At 43.8% G+C, this 20,865-nt stretch overlaps 2 protein-coding genes across 2 annotated transcripts in view; one reads left to right on the top strand and one right to left on the bottom strand.

Moving 5' to 3' along the window:
- Nucleotides 1-1,331: 1,331 nt before the first annotated feature.
- Nucleotides 1,332-1,736, top strand: LOC310873664 (optic atrophy 3 protein homolog; the record flags this gene model as incomplete). The annotated part of the gene is made up of 1 exon (XM_083786213.1): nucleotides 1,332-1,736. The coding sequence occupies one exon, from the start codon at nucleotides 1,332-1,334 to the stop codon at nucleotides 1,734-1,736; it is 405 nt and encodes a 134-aa protein (XP_083642339.1).
- A 4,289-nt stretch (nucleotides 1,737-6,025) lies between these two features.
- Nucleotides 6,026-20,865, bottom strand: part of LOC310873662 (von Willebrand factor A domain-containing protein 5A-like) — a gene marked incomplete at both ends in the record, with an annotated part of 53,453 nt that continues 38,613 nt past the window's right edge. Inside the window, 2 exons of the mRNA XM_083786211.1 lie at nucleotides 6,026-6,149; nucleotides 7,467-7,517. Of these exons, the coding sequence (XP_083642337.1) occupies nucleotides 6,026-6,149; nucleotides 7,467-7,517 (175 nt within the window). The remainder of the gene's footprint in view (nucleotides 6,150-7,466; nucleotides 7,518-20,865) is intronic.

Raw genomic sequence — 20,865 nt, 5'->3', positions numbered from 1 at the left:
CCCCTGGGCATATGCCTGGTACGTCCTGTGTAGCCTGGCTAATAAGCCAGACCGAATCAGCCGTTGGCAAAAAAAAATTGCCTTCCGGCGTATTAGTCTGGCTTATTAGCCACTGAAATGCACTAATAAATTAATACCAACTATAACTATATGAAACACATCCCTTTAAAAATCACTCCCGATGAAGCAGGTTGTAGCACTGTCTGTTGCTACTGTGGGTTCCTCTCAGTCACATGGAAGGACAGACAGTGCAGGTTCGCTCATTTATTGGCTCCACACAGACACTTGGTTAAACATAACATAAATACTCTTAGTGCAAACGGTCGCTACGGTCCTCCCTCTATCCTTTTATAACTCTGTACATATAACAGGTGCAGTATGGTGCTAGAGAGGGCTGGGGGAGTGAGGTCAACAGAGAGCAGAGATAAAAGTCTGGCCAGAACGCAGACTCCTAAAGGATGCTATTAGTTACTGCTGGTTATTTTGAGGATGTAGCGTTTGTGGCGTGCTCCAGACTAGGACCTGTGCTGTTTGAATTATTATTTATTCCATGTGAGGAGGTGAGCATCTCCAATGTGCTGGGTTCTAAGTAAGTAAATACAATAAAAAAGAAACAAAAATAAATCTGACCATGAATAATTCACTTGACCCTTTGACATGAGAGAAATCATTATTTTGGCCTTTGTTGAGCATCATGTTTTGTCTCATGAAACATTCCTGACTGACCTACACCCTTCTCCTCTGTGAAGCGCTGCTCTCAAGCTGGAATCCAATAATCCCATAGTCATCAGACATCGAAACGCTTGTTCTTTAAATAAATTGTGGCAACAGGCAACAGGCATTCTGATTGGCCAGTATGAGATGATGCATGATGATGTACGATGAGAGCACCCCTCACTTCACACAGGTGTGATTTTTTCCTTCTCAATCAGGAGAGAGACCTCATACAGCATAAAGAATATACAAATTAGAAATTGGAATTGGAAAAAAAGAGCATTTAATTGTAGTTGTTGAAGCTGAAGCTGTTGAAGCTGATCTTTGTGGCATTTTAGCCTGTTAATTTGTTTTACGATGAACTTTGAACTTGACCATATCTCTTTGCCAGTCCTTGAGTGGCGGATTGTCGGATAATGGCTCCCCATTGTTAGCAATGGGAAATTGCAAGGGTGTCTGCGCAAATCATTGTTGTAGGCATGGATGGCAACAGTTCGTATTGTGTGATGTCAGAATCTTGTCAGCCTACATAAGGTGTTATATGGCGTTAGATGTGGCCTTATTCCGGGGATGACGTAAGACGTAAGACCACTAAGTAGTGTTTCCTTTAGTTTACAATGCTAGTCCGTGGTGCTTTCCCCATCGCCAAGCTGCTCTACTGGGGAGTACAACAGACGAGCAGGCTGGTGGTCGACAAGATACAGGCCGGAGCGAAACACAGCAACTTCTTCAAGACGTACATCTGTCTCCGTCCCGCACATGCTTACCACTGGATGGAGATGCGGATGATGGGTTCCCTGGGCACTGCCATCAAGCCACTGAACGAGGAGGAAGCGGCTAAGCTCGGGGTAGACCTGCTGGCAGAGGTCATCGTCTACCTTATCGGAGGAAGCTGCATTGTGCTGCTGAACCACAGACAGGCCGCCAACTCACGCCGTAAGGAGGAGGAGCTACAGAATCGTTTAGGCGAGCTGGCCACGACCGCAGAGGTCAACAGGCTATTGCAGTCCAGTCTCGTCTAAGTGATGTGATGGGACATACAGTATGAATCGAGGAATCTCTGCGTCTATGTTCCTTTTATGCTCATGTATATATGTAGATCCACCAAAGGTCAACCAAAGTGCTGTACAAGATAAAACACAACAAAAGAACAGCAATTGCACAGTTTTAATTTAAGCCGCACATAAACCAAAATGCAATCCAGGCTCAGAGTTCAAAGCCATGGAGAAAAAAATAGTTTAAGAGAAGACGCTAAGGAGCGAGCAGATTTAATTCGTAGGGGGAGCGACCAGACTTAATGGACCTGTAATTAGTTGAGGGCGGGGTCAGGAGCAGCTAGTCAGCTGACCTCAAGGCCCTCGCTGGGGTGTAAGGGACTATAAGGAGTGATACATACTGGGGAGCCAGCCCATTTAGAGCTTTAAAAACTAATAATAACATTTTAAAATCAATTCAAAATGTTACGGGTAACCAGTGAATGATGCAAGGACTGGGGTGATATGATCACCAGTGCCTACGAATTACAAGCCTTAATGAAATAAAAGCAGGCCGGGTTGGGAGAGATATCCTGGCCAGTAGCTTAAGTTGGAAAAAGCTAGTCTTGACTTTGAAAATTGTTGTCAAAAATCAGGCCCAGGTTCTTTACTGAGGAGTGCATTGTACTGACATCTCATGCATTACCAATCAAATGGCTCCAAGTACTGCATTTAGCACACTGACGATGGGTATTGATGTCATAGTTACACAGTGCCCGCTGAAAAAGGGTGGTACTGCAGTTGAATGAAATTCAAAATGTCTCATCTGCACAGCCAGGCAACCGGATGCTCCCTTATAGCTCAACAGTTGAAATCAAATGCAAGTAAACCAATGATTCACCATGCAAGTAGTTGCATGGTGAATCATTGGTGTGGTTTGAGCCTAATATAGGCAAACAATAGGCTAAAAAGAAGTGAATGAAAACCAGGTGCAGAACTTTTGTCAATTATACTTTTTATTCCTCTGCATTCTCACTCTTCCCTTATGAATATTTAACAGGCCAGCAGCCGAGGGGTCTGAGAGGTTAAAGCAAAAGGTGAAGAGAAGGGAAGAAGAAACACGAGGGTCAGTGGAGCAGTATGTACCATAGGTCCTTGTCGTTGAATGCATAACATTAGTATGAACTAAGTCGTCGTAAGCTAATAATAGGCCCTGTACATAACTAGCCCCGGGTTTCCAGAAGGTGGCATACCCAGGACTACAGTTATACACAGAGCCTATTTTACAGTATACGGTATGTCTGGCTCACAACAGAACATTACAGTAAAACGTAATCATCTCCGCCAGACCAGAGTGTCAGGAGGAGGAGATTGTGTTTTTGACCCTGTGTGATAATTTCAGACACCACTGGCCCGACAACTATATTTTCACTAACTCAAAATCATACTATAATTCACTCAAAGTCTGAATGTCTGAAACACTGTCGTAGCTCCTCACTGGCTGCACCAATCGCTCCGACTTTTCACACAGGCATTGACCATAATATTACGTAGGTCTTAACGAAGCCCTTTTTTTATTTAACAAATGATTAATTAATAATTCATTTATTAGTGAATTAAAATTCCCCTTCTTACATGGGAAAATAATTTTTCCCTCAGAAACCGTCAGAGCTACAGTTACAACACTTGGAGTTGGAGGGGAGATTCAGAATAATTATTGAAATTAATGTAATAAATAATTTAATCCATCCTACTCATGGTGGCGCTATAACAGCCCACTTAATATTTCGTCTTATAACTCTGGAACCGTAGGTCGTAAAATCTAAATGTCACTTTCCCTGGATTCCTTGGGTCATAACGCATATGCCACGCAATATGCCATTTGTGTCGGGATAGATTTCCCGCCATTTTCACTTTTCTTCAAAACACACTTTTGGCTCTCCCAGAAATCGGTACACATGATCTCTGGACCTATCCGATTAAAACACCATAGGCAGAATTTTCATAGTCCATATCGTTCGGCTGTAATCCGCTTCCAAAGTTAGTGGGAGGGGCCTGTTTTACAAAAAATGGCACAAATCACGAACTGAATGTCCAATCCACCGCAAATTTTATTCACATGTCGAGGGTGAGAGAGAGCCCAAAGCAATTATATTTTCATCCATAGGCCGCAAATGCAGAAAACGTTTATTGCAAAAACATGCTTTTTGGGGCATCAATCCGCTATGTTTGTAGCCTACATGCACTATAGTAAGACAGGACAATTCCCTCCCAATCAGTAATGTGATCTATTCAGGGGGGCAGTCAGACAGATATTTTGTGAAGCCTGAAACTCCTGAAAGTTCATATAATGGCCTGTTGTGGCGCTGTCACTGGACCCAAAAAAACCCATAGCCCCATAGAAGTCCATGTATTTGGGCCCAACTTCACCTAGACTGTATTACCTTAATAAACATGGTCATGAATACTTTCTGCTTCCAGTCACTAGTTTAAAGTCTCATTTCTAATGTCATAATATTCTTTTTGGAAAATTATGGTCCCATTTATAAAATAAATGACCATATGTTCTGAGGGGCGTGGCTACCGTTACAGTCTATGATCGGGATTCCCCTCCCACTCGAGTCAAAATAAAAACCAACGGAGAAGAAGGGGGGAAGTCCCGCCTCGTTGTCTGGGCAGCCAATGGCCAGCTGGGCCCAAACGGAGCCAGCCAATGGCCAGCTGGGCCCAAACGGATCTAGAAAGATGGCGACTTACAGTGCAGGAATAACAGGCTTCATTTTACGTCCATGTTAGACCCAGGGAACGCTTTGTCCATATTTTTTACAGTCTATGGATCTATTACATTGCATTACCCACAGTGTACATCATTTGGTGTTTATTCAGAACGGGTAAGGTCTAGTATGAATAATTCAGCGGTAAGATGTTAATCTTTGAAAGTCAAAGCTTCCCCCACACTTAGGAGATGGAGGGTAGCGTTTATGGTACAATGTTTGGACGATAGAGACAGGAAGCGAGAAGAGGAAGCAAAAGAGCGATAGTTATTAGCTCTTGTCAGGAACTTGTCTAATATTTATCATGGTTGATTGGGTTTGTGACATGCTACGGCACAACATCCTGTGTTGATATGGGGAGGCAATCAAGTGGACAGCTGTAAATGAACACTGACTCTGACCCACAAACATATCTCTGCGGTGCAATTTTGATTATTTTGAGATCTTTGTTGTGGCACTGCCTCAAACAGTGTTTACTTTTTCCCTTATGCAGGTGTACTGTGTATTGTTCTGTCGGGGAAAAAAACATGTTTTTTTTACATGGTCCCACAGAAATAAACGTATTCTTGTGTGTGAATTATCCCTGTATCCACAACTCGGTAACAAAGTCAGAACATTTAGGTCATAACTTCTTAAAACTGTTTTTGATGCCTTGGTGGGGCTCTTTTGTTAGTTTTGTATGATGCAACACCCACTCAATTGGGACCACAAAAAAGTGGAATGTTCTCCCTGCATGCCTTGCCATTTTTCTTTAGTGTCTGTCTGTGCTCTAATAAGATTCAAAAGAGTTCATTGTTGCCTCGCAAATGTCTTCAAAAGTAATCGCCAACTTCTGCTTTCCAGCCAGCCTGCCACGTACTCCTGCAGCTCTGCCACATTGCAGTCTGCAATTGTCTTCCTCATCACTCTCAAATCCCCGGACAGTGCTTTTGGTACAATCCTTTATGGTTTTGTAATCGCATAAATGAGAGCAACCCTCTGGAACCCTCTGGAACCCAAATATCATCTTATCCCTTCTTGAATTCACAAAATTACTTTTGACTTCTGTTCTCCAAGTTCCACCAACTTCCGTCTCTAACTCTGTACATTTACTAATGATAGAATTGTCTGCACTGATGAAGGTCTAACTACCGAAACGTCGAATAAAGAGCAAAACCTTTTGTTGCTCTTTATTAAGTTCCTCTAAGTCTAGACTCTAGACTTAGAGGAACTTAATAAAGAGCAACAAAAAGTTTTGCTCTTTATTCGACGTTTCTAGACTGTAGTCAGCGTTAAAGCTGTATAGTCGGTGGACGGTGATAATCTGGCCAGTTTGTGCCAGGTCGTCTTGGAGACCAACTTCTGTCCTGTTGAGATACCTGTGTGAACTTCTTTTCAGACAAGCTGACATGCAGCATCCAGGGACGGATTAACCCCCACCAGGGCCCCTGGTCTGGTCATTTTTGCAGGGCCCTATAGCTCGCGTGCGCGCAACATTTTCAGGTTTTTTACGTGTTTTTATCATATTTTTTTTACCTAAATTTAACAAAATCAATGGCCAATGAAGGGCCCCAGACGCCCTATTCAGGGCTTCAAACCCAATACCGTGCGGTCCAATTTCCCCGAAGGGCCCCTGGGCCACGGCCCCACTGGCCCAATGGCTAATTTGTGCCTGGCAACCTCTCCTCTCAGGCCCCAGGCTGGCTCTCTGTGGAGGAGAGAGGAGAAAGGAGATGCAACATTGCGTGCATCCTGACAAAAGCAGCTGCCAGCCTCCCTACTGAGATACGCTGATAAGACCGCAGAGCAGGCTGACAGCACTCTCAAACAGGGAAAGAACAGCTGGGTATGTGAAAGAAAGACAAGGCTTCTTAAAGGTCTCAGTTATAGGCCCTTAACTTTAGTTGTAGAGGGTAACAAAGCAAAATAACCAGACGCCCTGAGGGCGAGAAGCAACCTCGAGGTCGCATGCACGCTGACGGCAGACTGCTGGGTGAGCGCTGGTGCTTTGGCATGGGGGTAAGATCAACATATGGAATGAAATATGGAGTGTGTCTTGAGTGTACAGGGTTTGATGAGGTCAGATATGGAATGTCAGAACAGGTCAGCTCCATATATGGAGATCTAAGGGTGGCAGCGGGGGCAGTGTCTTGAGGGTTTGATGAGGGCCCAGGTTGGGCTGGCTGCGGCTGCACTAATAACTTTGGGGCGGGCCCGTCTAGAGTTTGAACGGACAGGTATCAGTCAAAAGAGAGACATCAAAGAGGAAGGAGAGATAGGGAAGGATCAACATGGAATGTCAGAACAGGTCAGCTCCATATATGGAGATCTAAGGGTTAGAGGTTTGAGGTCAGATGTAGAGTTGCTGGCCAATATTGATGACATCAGGGATCTCCATATGTGGTGTGGCGTCTCGGTCAGGGACCGTGTGACACGGGTTTGCAACCCCGGGAGAGAGGGAGAGAGAGGCAGAGTGAAGCACTGTCAGTTTGGCATCCTCCAAGATGGGCGGTACTTCCCACGCCACCTCTTCGTTTACCAAATTGCCTGACACCTGCGGGCCGACACCCAGGTGAAAAAAAGCCTCTGCCTATCTCAGTCCCTCAGAGACTCTCCCGGGGAAGCAGTGAAACCTACGGCGCTCGGTAAGACAGACCCATGTTCCCTCTCACAAAATAGCACTTAATTTGACAAGATAGTAATGTGTGTTTTCTTACCTCACAGGCCGTTCCACTACATGATGTATGAACACCGTTGGGCTCTGAGGCTATGGCATGAACTTTCCCCCTATACCCCCACCAGTGAGCTAAAAGGAAGGAATGTGATAGATCTTACCTGTTGTCCGAGGAGAGGCCCCGGCATGAACCCTACTTACCGGTAGACGCTCCTCCTGTTCCCTGTAAGAAATTACATTATTATTTGGATTGATTTGAACACTCTTAGTTTGGCATACTATGCAGAAGATAATTGTGATCAATCACACACGTGAAAATGGGAAGGAAAACCCTAAACAAAACCCTCTTACCTCACCCGGTCCTCCGACGGTCCGCTGCGCTGCTCCTCCTCGCTGGCCCCCCTACCCCATGAAAAGAGAGAAAGTGACTTTTGCCTAGCAGAGATGCACTTACCTTGTCTGCACCTTTCTGTCAATAAATACCGTGCCAGAGTTGGCCAAATCTGCAATTGTATCCTGTGTGACTTTGGTGTGTAGAACAGTGCCCCCCCCACAATGGGCATTCCCATATATGGACTTAATATTGATGACCATCCCTGATGATGTCATGTGATGTCACGAGGCATGACCATATATGGAGGCGTGCAGTGACGGACGGACGGACCGACTCACGGGAAATGCACATTTTCATAGTAAATGTGACCCGTGGTCGCAACAAGCAGCAGGTGTCGGTATAGTACACTGTACTGTGAACTGTGCAAACAAACACACCACATCCAATATAACACTCAAGGTATGTCAGTTAACGGATGCCTAGGAGGGGGAAAAAAGCATTTGACTTGTAATGCTTGAGGTATCAGATGGTCAGGGGTGCTACTGTATACTGGACATTATGAGTAACCTTTTGAAACTCAATTTAGGATATCAAAACTGGCAAGTCACCTCACTCTATCTGCATTGTGTCAATGAAGTAGCCTAACTCCCACCCATGTGGTATACTTCTGTCTGATTATTGTCACTGTCGGGCAGAAACTGTCGGGCAGAAACCTTGTATCTCCATATTTCTTCTTCCAAAATAGAGATGACCGGATGAAAGTGATTATGGACCTGGATTATGGAGGGAAATGGACCTCTGGGCACATTTAGATGATAATGTGAGTACAGTATACGATCCAGTCTATTGCGTAGGCAGGGGTACTTCACCTCTGCATGGTATATTGTTTAGGATGCGAGATAATGTCCCCTGGTGAGGTTTGCCAGCATCTCATTAGTGTCCTTGTTGTGTGCATGAATGTGAATATTGGATGTAAAAGTGACTAGCAACAACCCAATATGAATGAATTGCATGCAACCCTTCACGTCAGCGGCAGATAAACATATTGTGTAGAGTGCAGTAGACCCATATTTAGGATCCTTTCAGAAGTGGTGGTGTTGTGACACTTGCACAGTGCACAAGGTTAAAACTCAAAGAAAACATATACTGTAGCCTACAGTAACAGTTGAGTCCATGGCTTTTCTTGGAAACCACGAGAAGCTTTGCTGTTACCCGTAGTAACCATTCAAAACTACAGGGCAGACAACCTCGTCTGCAAGCATCACCTTCATTCCTTCTACAATCACCTTGGAACACAGTGGGCGTCTAAGACATTTCCCAGATCTTTCTACCAGTCCTTTTTTATTACGTGTCTAGCAGCAGGTAGACATTTTTTAATTCCATTGTTCCCCTTCTGATGAAGGAGGCCTCAATCTGTCTAATCTGAAGCAACTCCGTCAATCTCACTTTATCAAACTGCCCCAAAAGCACCACGTGCGCACGCACACGCGCACGCACGCGAGAGAGTCTCCAGCCATTGAATGCGTCCTACATCTTTGTGGATGACACAGAAAGAAAACGATGTGGACATTCTGTCTAATTAAGGGATTAGATACACTTGCCTGACCTCGTAGAAAAGCCCCATTTATTTCTGCTTATTGGATTTCCGTTTGTGTTGTTTCCGTTTTATTCAATTTTCCACCGCAGTTTGTAGTCATTATGGAAGGGGACAGGGGAAGTCACTGCATGGGCATCCTAAACAATATACCATGCAGAGGTGAAGTACCCCTGCCTACGCAATAGACTGGATCGTATACTGTACTCACATTATCATCTAAATGTGCGTGCGCACGTGGTGCTTTTGGGGCAGTTTGATAAAGTGAGATTGACGGAGTTGCTTCAGATTAGACAGATTGAGGCCTCCTTCATCAGAAGGGGAACAATGGAATTAAAAAATGTCTACCTGCTGCTAGACACGTAATAAAAAAGGACTGGTAGAAAGATGTGGGAAATGTCTTAGACGCCCACTGTGTTCCAAGGTGATTGTAGAAGGAATGAAGGTGATGCTTGCAGACGAGGTTTCCAAGAAAAGCCATAGACTCAACTGTTACTGTAGGCTACAGTATATGTTTTCTTTGAGTTTTAACCTTGTGCACTGTGCAAGTGTCACAACACCACCACTTCTGAAAGGATCCTAAATATGGGTCTACTGCACTCTACACAATATGTTTATCTGCCGCTGACGTGAAGGGTTGCATGCAATTCATTCATATTGGGTTGTTGCTAGTCACTTTTACATCCAATATTCACATTCATGCACACAAGGACACTAATGAGATGCTGGCAAACCTCACCAGGGGACATTATCTCGCATCGCCTGTCTAGTGCAAGAGGAATTGCGTCAATAAATATACGTAATGGAATCTCCAGTGGACGAGGAAGACTTTGATAATAAAAGGACGTAATGACATCAAGCCATGAGGGGGCTCAACAGCGACTCAGTGAGAGGAGTTTAATGCCAGAGATGCACGGAGGTCATTTGTAACACGTGCCTCTTCGAACCTGGTGTGTGACAAAGAGAACATATTGGAACAATAACTACACAAACACTACTGATGTCTCCCTCAGCGCCTGCTCCAAACATAATTCTCTTACCTTCTTGTCTCTATGGCAACCGTTGGCTTTCGAGGAGCCCCTCCTCCTCCCCACCACCGCACGCACGCACGCACGCACGCACGCACGCACGCACGCACGCATGCATGCACACATGCACGCACACACACACCGCCCATCACCACGCTCAAACCCTTATTGAATTTCCATCTGGCACTGACACAGCTGTTTTTCGCAGTTGGGGGGGGAAAGAGTAAATTGGTGTTGTTCTTAAAGGTTTAGATAGGGAAAAAGTCATTTTTTTCAGAGCAGGTACGGTATGCACCTGATACATTTAAAGACTATTATGTAAAGCACTTGACAGCTGCCTTCTCTGGAGTGTGCCTCTATGCTTGCATGCCGTACATACAGTGCTGTTTCAGGGGAATCCATCGAGAAGAATTGTGTGTTGTAACGAACCTAGCTTCCTGACAGCCACTGCTGTATCTCGCCTCTCAGCGATGCACAAATAACTCTCACTGGAAGATGTGAGGGCCTATATTGTGTAGCAGAATGGCGTGCTGTTGTAGAATCCCAAATGACAGCTTGTCTTTGGATTTATGAGTGGGGAAATACCATGGGCTTGAAAAGCAGTGGTCCACATCATCATGGTGTACTCACTGTACTCTGTGTGTGTGTGTGTGTGTGTGTAATGCTTAATTTATGCTCTGTCGTACGACGGTGGCGTGTGTCGGAAATAGCAGACCTACAAGCACGTTAGAGATACCTTGTCAGCTTGCATGTCTGCCAATCGTGTGACAAAGTATAAATCGCGCTTGACATGTAATCATGTGTAATAATTCTGCTCTCATCCGCGCTACACTCCGAGAAATCACAATGGAGACATCTTGGACGCCCAATAAAGCTCCAGTTCTGGATGCTCGGATGAAATGAGTCGCATGGAGACCCCCCCCCACCCACCCAGCTATGCAGCAGCATGGAGAATGGCCGCTGGCTCCAGTGGCCCATGGAACCCATATAAGATTAGTGTTTTAACTCCTCGCTGTGATGTTTGATTCCACTGAACTAGTCATAATTAAGACAGCTGGCTCTCCCAGTAGAGCGCATACCATTATGGCTCAGTCCTTGCCATACACTGTGAAATATATGGACAAAGCGAGTCCCATTGGTTTCTACAGACCATTCTGAAGATACCTTTTCGGCAAATTGAAATCCGCCATCTTTGAACTTCCGTGAGAAGGGCTGGGGCGGTGGCGGTGGTTTGCTCGTCACCGTGGCTCGTGACGTCATGTTGTAGTTCGGTGGTCACCCCACCACCGAAAATCCAGACTATGAATAACGCTTAACCCTTACTTGGCCCTCGGTCATTTCACTGCCATCCCGGGTTTGAATCTGATGTACTTCCCCATCTCCTGCCATTTCCTGTCACTCTCCACTATCGCTATCGACAATAAAGGCTTGAAAATGCCCATAAACTATATATTTTATAATAATTAAAATACAGCAAATTAATGCCCTACTCGTATGACTGTGAAAAGTAGTGAAGTTGTAGATCTTCTATTTTTTTTTTTTTTTTTTAAGATATTTTTTTGCGGCTTACGCCTTTTATTGATTTTTTTTTAAGGGACAGATAGTAGGCTGACAGGAAACGGGAGAGAGATGGGGGGATGACATGCGGTAAAGGCCGTGTCGGGTTCGGGAGTCGAACCCGCGGCACACCGCGACTGGATCACCAGTCCGGTGCCCAGACCGTTACGCTACGGCCTGGGCCGATCTTCTATTTTTTAAAGGTCTTTGCCTATATGATAAAAAATATAGGGACACATGGTTGAAAGTGGTCTGTGGGATTTATAAACATTTAACCAATAAAGTATTAAGAAGAGCTTGTGATTGATTTATTTTTATATTATTTAAGGTTCAATTTTTCCGCCCGACGATAGTGACGAAAGTGCATTACCGAGGAGGAAAACCGGAAGATCTAAGAAGGCATTGTGTTTAGCATCCATCTCTTTCCCCCACCTTATATTCCACGCATCATAATCTTCTTTCTTTACAAATGCCTGGCTAGTAGGTTGCTGTTGTGATTAGGGGTATCAAGCAGGAGAAAGGTTTGAATATAATGTCTTAGTTAATGTCACCAATGTTGCTCTGGAGAGGGAAGTCTGGAGCACTCTGGTGGAGCTGTTGCCCCCGCGACCCGACTACGGATAAGCGTTGAAGATGGATGGATAATGTCTTAGTGTCTTCAAAAGCTGAGCGGTCGGGTTGTGCTAACAGCTATTTACTCAGCCTCGACTCCATTTGCAGGGCGTGTTTATCTACATTAGCTCGTTCAGTCTCGCGCTGTAAATCTGCAATGATTCACAGACCCTACAACTCCCTCGTAGCCACTCTACTATCCTTTCAATGCTCGATAAAAGCCAGTATAAGGTCCAGCTGTCACACTTTAGTGGCATATAGAGGTGGTTGGTCACACTGTAAGACTCAGTGGTGTAAAGTAACTAAGTACATTTACTCAAGTACTGTACTTTAGTCAAAAATAATGTTTTACTTTAAGATAGGAGGAAAATATTGTACTTTTTACTCCACTATATGTTTATTTGAAAACTTTATTTAGTTTGTAGATTTAACTTATTATGACTAAACATATAGGCTACTGGCTACATATATTTTCTCCCTGTGAGCTTGTAGATCTGCTATTTTCTAAATGTTTGTTTATTTTTAAGAAAACTAGACATGGGACATTCTGCAAAATGAGTAGCCTACTTTTTAAGTATATTTTGACTTTTGTATTTATTTGTGGTATTGCTAGTACTTTTACTCACAAGTATACTCACAGAATGTGAGTAGGCCTATAGTAGGCGACTGGGCGTGGTTGCATGCATGGCCCATACATCACTGCAGACATGTCATTCATATAGCCTCGTAAAAAAAAGAATCTATATCTGTTTGAACACGGACAAAAATGGACCTATGAGCCCTTATGATTATAAAAAGATGTGTGTGTGTGTGTGTGTGTGTGTGTGTGTGTGTGTGTGTGTGTGTGTGTGTGTGTGTGTGTGTGTGTGTGTGTGTGTGTGTGTGTGTGTGTGTGTGTGTGTGTGTGTGTGTGTGTGTGTGTGTGTGTGTGTGTGTGTGTGTGTGTGTGTGTGCGCGCGCGCGCGCAATGCTGTTTTCAGTTTGGTGGCTTGTATTTATAGCTATGCTAAGTTATAGCTATCATGTTACTCACCAAGCAGCTAGTCGTGACTGTCTTTGCTTGAAAACATAATTTAAATGTTATCAGTGGTAACTGGTACTTTTTTTTCACTATTCTTTTTACGTTTACGAAAGTATTTATATGTGTACTTTCTTCATATTTCGTTAGGCCCTATTTGTCACATCTGCCCTGGGCATCTTCAAAGCCTAAAAGCCAAACAGAAATGTAAATTTGTATTAATTTATATTCCAGTGTTCATTGACAAAATTCAATTATATCGCTAATCGCAATTACTTGTGTGACAATCGTCATATAAAATGTTGTAATGATGGTGACAGCCCTCCTATAACTAACACATGACTAACACATGACATTACAGTGCTTAGGTGGGCCGCTAGCTTGAAGAAGTTTGAAATGCTTTTGGCAATATGCCCGTGAGTTTTATAAGGAAATATGGTTATGGTTTAGGAGATCAATGAAAATGTCACTTACTTGATATGGCAGTGCTTATTAAGAGTCTCACCGTATCATTGGTTGGGGACACATGTTTGTCCTCGTTTTTATTATGTCTCTGCCAGGCCGGAGTGATTACATTTCCACGTTGTCCGTCCGTCCTCGCATCCGTCCGTCCATCTGTCCATCCGTCCTAACATTGAACAGTGAACGTGATAAATGCTTTGAGGGAATTTCATCACGTTTGTCACAACTGTCCACGTGCAACAATGAACTGATTATAGAAGTAGGTGGTGAAAGGTCAAAGGTCAAGGTCACTGACCTCACAAAACGTGTTCCTTTAAAGTCTTCATTCACTGCCAACATTGGCCAAATTGTTTAATAATAAGAAAGTGGCCACAATTGTAAAAGTAGCTGATTTAAAAGCTCACAAGACCTTGCGGGAATAACAAAGCAAGCGAACAGGCACTCACGTATGTTAATCCATGCCTTGCGCCAGAGCTATGACTATTACATTGAGCTCTTTATTTATTTGTTTTTCAACCTCCAAACCCCCTCTCAATGTAGTTAAGGGGACCCCAAGGTAAACAACAATGACACAGTAATCTATCATGGTTAAATAATATGCAATGAAATTAAAGCTGCTTTTAGCCAAATTGCCATTAGTGCATACATGCATGATGCACATGGGTCACTGTATTGCCACCTCCGACTGTGTGTGTGTGTGTGTGTGTGTGTGTGTGTGTGTGTGTGTGTGTGTGTGTGTGTGTGTGTGTGTGTGTGTGTGTGTGTGCCTCGACGACAGGCAGTTTGCAACCATGAATAAATATCCTGTAATTAGTTATCTTTTTCTTAATTCCTTAATTCTATTTGGAATCGCATCGGTCCTAATTGGCTCCCCCTAATGTCCTATAGTGTTGATGAGTTGAAATGATCTTTAACCAAGGCAGTCAAACGCAGACTGTATGAATGACGGAGGCATCCAATTAAAAGTGATCATAATCTCCGAGGCCTATGCTCTTACCTCCATACATTACAGAGATTGACATGCCTCGAGATCCAATTTCCCCAAATGAACTTGAGACTTTCCTTAATCGCCAGCTGAGCTGCAACCTTGGAACATCTATGAAGTATTCGTATTGTCTTTCTAGTAGGCCTACACTAGAAAAGTTTTGCTTGTTGTAACTGCATTCTAGTTTGTTGAATTAAACATGATCAGTGAATCTGACAGAGACAACCCAGCAACTAATGTTTGAATAAGAGACCAAAAACAACGTACAATAGAATACAATGGAAGCTAATTGAAAGATTGTGGCTATATGAGAGCATAAAATTGTTTATTTTCCAAAAGAACAAATCTATTGAAGTAAGATGCATTTGCATTCATATACCTGACGAAGGCCACAGGGCCGAAACGGAGGAACGTGTGTTTTTTCCCCTGCCTTGGTAAATAAAGATTTGGGGAGCTTTCAAAACGGCGCGCAGACTTATTCTTTCTTTTGTAGTAAGATGCATTTGGCCCATGAGATAGATGGAGCACATCTTTGAAGGAACAAAGCAACGGATATCACTTCTAATCTAATGAATACAATAAGCTTTGTCCTCAAACAGGTCTCCAGTATAGTCACAGCCATACTCTCACTATTATTATCTGGCAGGAGTGGGACTTTGCCACTTCTTTGCCATTTCCTTTCTTATCTCTGTGAAGTGTGATGTCTTCATTACATATATTGTATAGTTCCATTCCATTTTGGAAGAACACCCACACGAACACAACTGCTTTTATTCTGGCACATGCTCTGAAGTTGCTGGCTGTGTTATAGTCGCCATGCAGTCCTGTGGTTAACCACTTAAACGGCATTTAAATTCAATTCAATTCAATTTTATTAAAGTGTCAAATCACAAGTTGTCTCAAGACAATTTACATATAGAGCAGAAAACTGACAGAGCAAGCAATATTGCGACGGTGGCAACGAACAACTCCCCCTTAGGAAGCAGAACCCGACTCTATGGCAGGCGGCCATCTGCCTCGACCGTGTCTGGGTTTAAAGGATGACTTCACCCATTTTCAACCTATCGTCATGTAAATGGTCATCACTAATGCTCATGATAAAATGGTGCCATTTATTTCCACTCGGCCTGTATTTCAGAGAAGGGTGAACAGTTCAGAATGCCACCTACCAAGAATTCACATTTTTCATTTCGAATTTGTATTAACACGGGAAGGGCTTCCATTATAGCATGTTAACTTTCCAGGAATAAAAAAGCCTGTCATTTATTATTGCCATCAATGATGCACGTTTCTGAACTGTCCACAGCCCTTCTCTGCGCCACAGAGAGTGAGTAACCAATGCCATATTATAATTATAAGGACCAATTATTTGATAGGATGATATATGAAGTTGAACATTTGTGAAGTCGCCCTTTTAAGTGCGGTTAAATGGCAGGGGACAGCAGACTGGCTGGGGGGTGGGGGGGTGGGGGGGGCAGTGATGGATGGCGTGTGTCTGGAAGCTGTCGGCTGGAGGGCAACCGTCCGCCGTCGTCCCGCCGCCCTCTGAGGAGCATGAGCACAGTGTGGACTAGCGGGTGGGTGGGCTGCATCATGCCTCCATAACCACATGGACATATTTTAGAGAAGAGGCTAATGGGACACACAGAGGAGGGCTGGTCAGAGCTGATAAAAGCTGCTGCATGTCCTTGAGAGGTGAACGAGGAGTAAACGGCCGGAGGTAATCATTCCTCACCTCCACACTGTGCTGTGTGTGTGTGTGTGTGTGTGTGTGTGTGTGTGTGTGTGTGCGTGCAGTGTGTGTGTGTGTGTGTGTGTGTGTGTGTGTGTGTGTGTGTGTGTGTGTGTGTGTGTGTGTGTGTGTGTGTGTGTGTGTGCGTGTGTGTGTGTGCGCGCACGTGCGTACGCCGTGTGTGTGTGTGTGTGCGCATGTGCGTACGCCGTGTGTGTGTGTGTGTGTGTGTGTGTGCGCGCGCCGTGTGTGTGTGCGCGCTGTGTGACTAACAGGGCTGATGGATTGTATGCCTTGTCTAATCAATATAGCACTCCGGTTCTCCCAGTCAGATGTGATTCAGGGATTCAGTTTGGTCCTCCTGTCCAGACTCTGATGTGACCTAGTGTGACACATGTGTTGTGATCTGTACAGCACATGATGACGTCTCGTCCTGCATGTGCTGCTTGTGATGACGTCTCGTCCTGCATGTGCTGCTTGTGATGACGTCTCGTCCTGCATGTGCTGCTTGTGATGACGTCTCGTCCTGCATGTGCTGCTTGAAACCATGCATCGTTGCGTCACTGTGCATACTTTACTCTCTGTCTGCATGTCTCTGTCCTTGACTTGAGCAGATAGTGACCTAATGCATTTCTGAATGGCCAGTGAAGGCCAACTGAACCAGCTGCAGGTTTAGAGAAAGCAGGGTTATTATTTTTGTTAAAAGAAACACACTGTGAATGCCAGGATTTATATGGTTAACATATTGTAATGTCTGTTGATTCACTCATTACACATATTTTTTTTAATTAAATTGTTATCGAACAAAAATATCAAATATAAATTCCCCCCCCAAAAAGCATGTATTTAACCAGAGGGGGATATCAAAATCAGAGACATGGATTTTCCCTTGCAAATCTAACCATGCTTGAAGGTATACAGGCCTAATTGTCTTCAATTTGTGCTCACACTTTCCCAGCAAATTGGAACCCTGATCTCTGTACTCATTATTCCAACCACCTCTCTGTCTTTTTCTATCTTATCTTATCTGTCTCTCTCTCTCTCTCTCTCTCTCTCTCTCTCTCTCTCTCTCTCTCTCTCTCTCTCTCTCTCTCTCTCTCTCTCTCTCTCTCTCTCTCTCTCTCTCTCTCTCTCTCTCTCTCTCTCTCTCTCTCTCTCCCCCCACAGCTGACAGTGTGGGACATTTAGTGGCTCTGGCTGTTACTTTGACATGTCTGCAAGTGAACACAGACCTCTTCATGCTCATCAGTTGTGGTTATAATGAGAAACTGCCAAAAACAAACATCCCTATCCGTGCATTGCTCATGCCACCGAGTAGCCTGCGAGATTTGATAAGATGACAGGGAAACTCTTGCCCCCTGCAAATGTTGCTGTGGAGATGACAGACGTATAGCTCTAAAAGAGATGTCTGCTGTATGTTGTTTGAGGAAGAAGCCCTGTGAGCATTTCATCCGGCCATTTGCGTCATTTGTGTCATCCACCAGACAGACCACCTGTCCTCAGGAACATATTTCTTCCTTGACCTTCCATACCATTACCCCTGATCTACAGCACTCCCATTCGTTACCACCATCATCAACAAATCCATAACCTCAGGCTGTGTCCCATCTGCATTCTTGTCAGCCAGAGTTACTCTGCTCCTCAAGAAACAGACTCTTGACCCCTCAGACATCCATATAGTCTGGTCACTCTGGTGTCACTACTTTCCTTTCCTTCCAAAACTCTTGAATTTGTTGTCAGCAGAGATCAGCTGTCTCTCGATCACGCATAGTCTCACGAGGCCCTCCTTTTCAATGTTCAAATTCTTCCGTCATACAGTCTTGAGCACGGAAGCTCTGATCATGAGCAAGCGAGAAAGTGAAGCCTCCTCCCCACTTCCGTTTCGTCTGTACAGTCACGTGAATTTATCCTAATTATTTTAATTATTTTCATGAACGGAAATGCCAGCTTCCTTGCTCGGATTTCGGGAGGTGTAGTTCCAGACTTCGCAGATGTGGAATGTCTGGCTATGCGAGACTAGACTCACGCAATGCTTCCGAATCCCAGACTGCCTCCCTCTCCTCACTCCTCAGTCCTCATCCTTCTTGAATCATTTGTAGCATTTGACACAGTCAGTCAGTCAGTCAGTCAAGTATTTCCCTTCATACCTGACTTGGTTTCCTGGTTAGCCCAGTGGGTGTGGTCATGTTCAGGTTTTGGTTCATGTCAAGTTGTATACCGAGGGGGTCATAGTACTACAGTTGAGTTATCCTCTCCTATATGACAAGCATACTCCTTCCAAGTTCCAATGGCCATACATTTATTCAGAAAGGGAAGTGATCCAACGGGGCGACTGTGGCTCAAGAGGTAGAGCAGGTCGTCCAATGATCCATGGGTCGGTGGTTCGAATCCCGGCTCCTCCTGTCTACATGTCCTTGGGCAAGACACTGAACCCCAAATTGCTCCCGATGTGCTGGTTGGTACCTTGCATGGCTTCCGCCGCAATCGGTGTATGAATGTGTGTATGAATGGGTGAATGTAATGCACATCTATGTAAAGCGCCTTGGATAAAGGCGCTATATAAATGCACCATTTACCATTCAGAACTTCTGATGAACTTTTTCTCAGAACTCATGCACCTCCCAGATGTTCTGACTCTCTGAACGAGTTTGGAAAGCCTGTCTGAACCGGATGTTTTTTCCCACGTCGGAAGGAGTCAGGGCCTAGATTGTTGGTCAGATGCTCAATGCTTCCAACTCAACAAATGTTTTAGACAGAAATATATATACCTTTATTGAAAGGATAAGCCCCTTGAGATGTCGCATCTCATTTTAGAGGGGGTCCTCAACACAGATACATTGTACAATACAGTTCACAAAACAATACAACAGTACAACCATACACACACACAGACAGGACAAAACAAAACAAAACAAAACAGAACAAAAGCTCTCCCAAAGATAGCTCCCACCCCACTGTTCATATGGGGAAAAATATATACCCTTTGGCCTTTGCACAATAAGACCATGTTATTAGGTAAAAAACTAAACAAAAACAAACAAGCAATACCAGCATGCTTAATGTGATAATAATGAACAGCAGCACCGAGCCAGAAGGGAACACATGAAGTTACATACAGATCAGTCAGTATGTTATATTTATGGAAAACAAGGACAACTGCCAAGAAGAGTACGTTAATTTAGAAGCATGAGCACGGCGTTAGAAGGTGTATGAAAATTGATTCCTTAAATACGTTGAGGGAAGTGATTGATCTGAGTGGATTTGGTAGGTCATTCCAATCAGATGGAGCTTTTAAATTTGAACTTTCCTTTTTTATCCTTGTGGGGACTGTAAAGTAGGGATAAATGATGACTGACAGGTTGAAATTCAGTCATCAGCGTGACAAAATAGCAGATGTACAAGCTCACAGTGCGGCACGAAGTGGTGCGCTGTATGCTTGTATATCTGCTATTTTTAAATAGCCATGGTAAAACCTATTTAGCTGGGGATCCTCCTCCAATTTTAAGTATATGGACAATTTTCTCTTTGCATTATATCAGAAAAGTTTCAATTAAAATTATGTATTGCAATCTGCTCAAATGCATTTTATTGCCACTGTCCCAACAGTTACTTTTCGGGAAATGGAAAAAACCAACCTGCGTTGCAATGGAGCCAATGTAGTTATTATTTAGTCACGACGAGTCACGACTAAGCATAAAATCGGCCATTCATTCATGAAAAAGGTGAAAAAAAGATGAAACGGGGAGATACAAGGTTTCTGCGACGCTATATTTCTGTGAAACAGAAAGCCCCATCTGATGAAGTATCATCTTTCTATGCCAGAAAACAAAATCAATGTGTGCCTCGCAGAATGTGATGACATCTTGACAGCACATATAGATCTCACTGATGCCTTCGGGCGTTCTGCATGTGTATATACACACACAGAAAGGCTAATAAAACTATTTTTCATTTCATGCTGTTCTATTGCCACATGTTTGTTTTGCCCTTCAGGCATGTCTTCGCAGTTAGCGTTCATACCTGGTAATATATCTCTGCACTTCGTATAGTTCATGCTAGCACAGTCAGTTTAGACAGCATGTCTTTTTGTGTTATTATTCAGGCGGCTCATCACAAATTCCTTCAGTTGGTAGAAATGAACATGTCTCCTCCACAACGCATCTAACATTCATCTTCGATTATCCTAACCCTGACCCATTTACCTAAAGCTCCAGATTCTTAGTTGATTTGCAGACCATGCACGTCTCACTGATTAATCTCTTAGAAAGTGAGATTAATTAGATATCATTGAATGTCCTTTAAAACTCCATTCCTCCTCCACTTCTCTTGCTTTTACCTCACATACACTTAAAACCATTAATACCGGGGAAGCATCCGTCTTATTTTAGATTTTTCAAATAATAGCACACTGTTTTTGAACAATCTTGA

The sequence above is a fragment of the Protomyctophum parallelum genome (genome assembly GCF_964188405.1).
Source record: "Protomyctophum parallelum genome assembly, chromosome: 16".
Lineage (NCBI taxonomy): Eukaryota > Metazoa > Chordata > Actinopteri > Myctophiformes > Myctophidae > Protomyctophum > Protomyctophum parallelum.
This window is presented reverse-complemented; position numbering and strand designations above follow the sequence as displayed.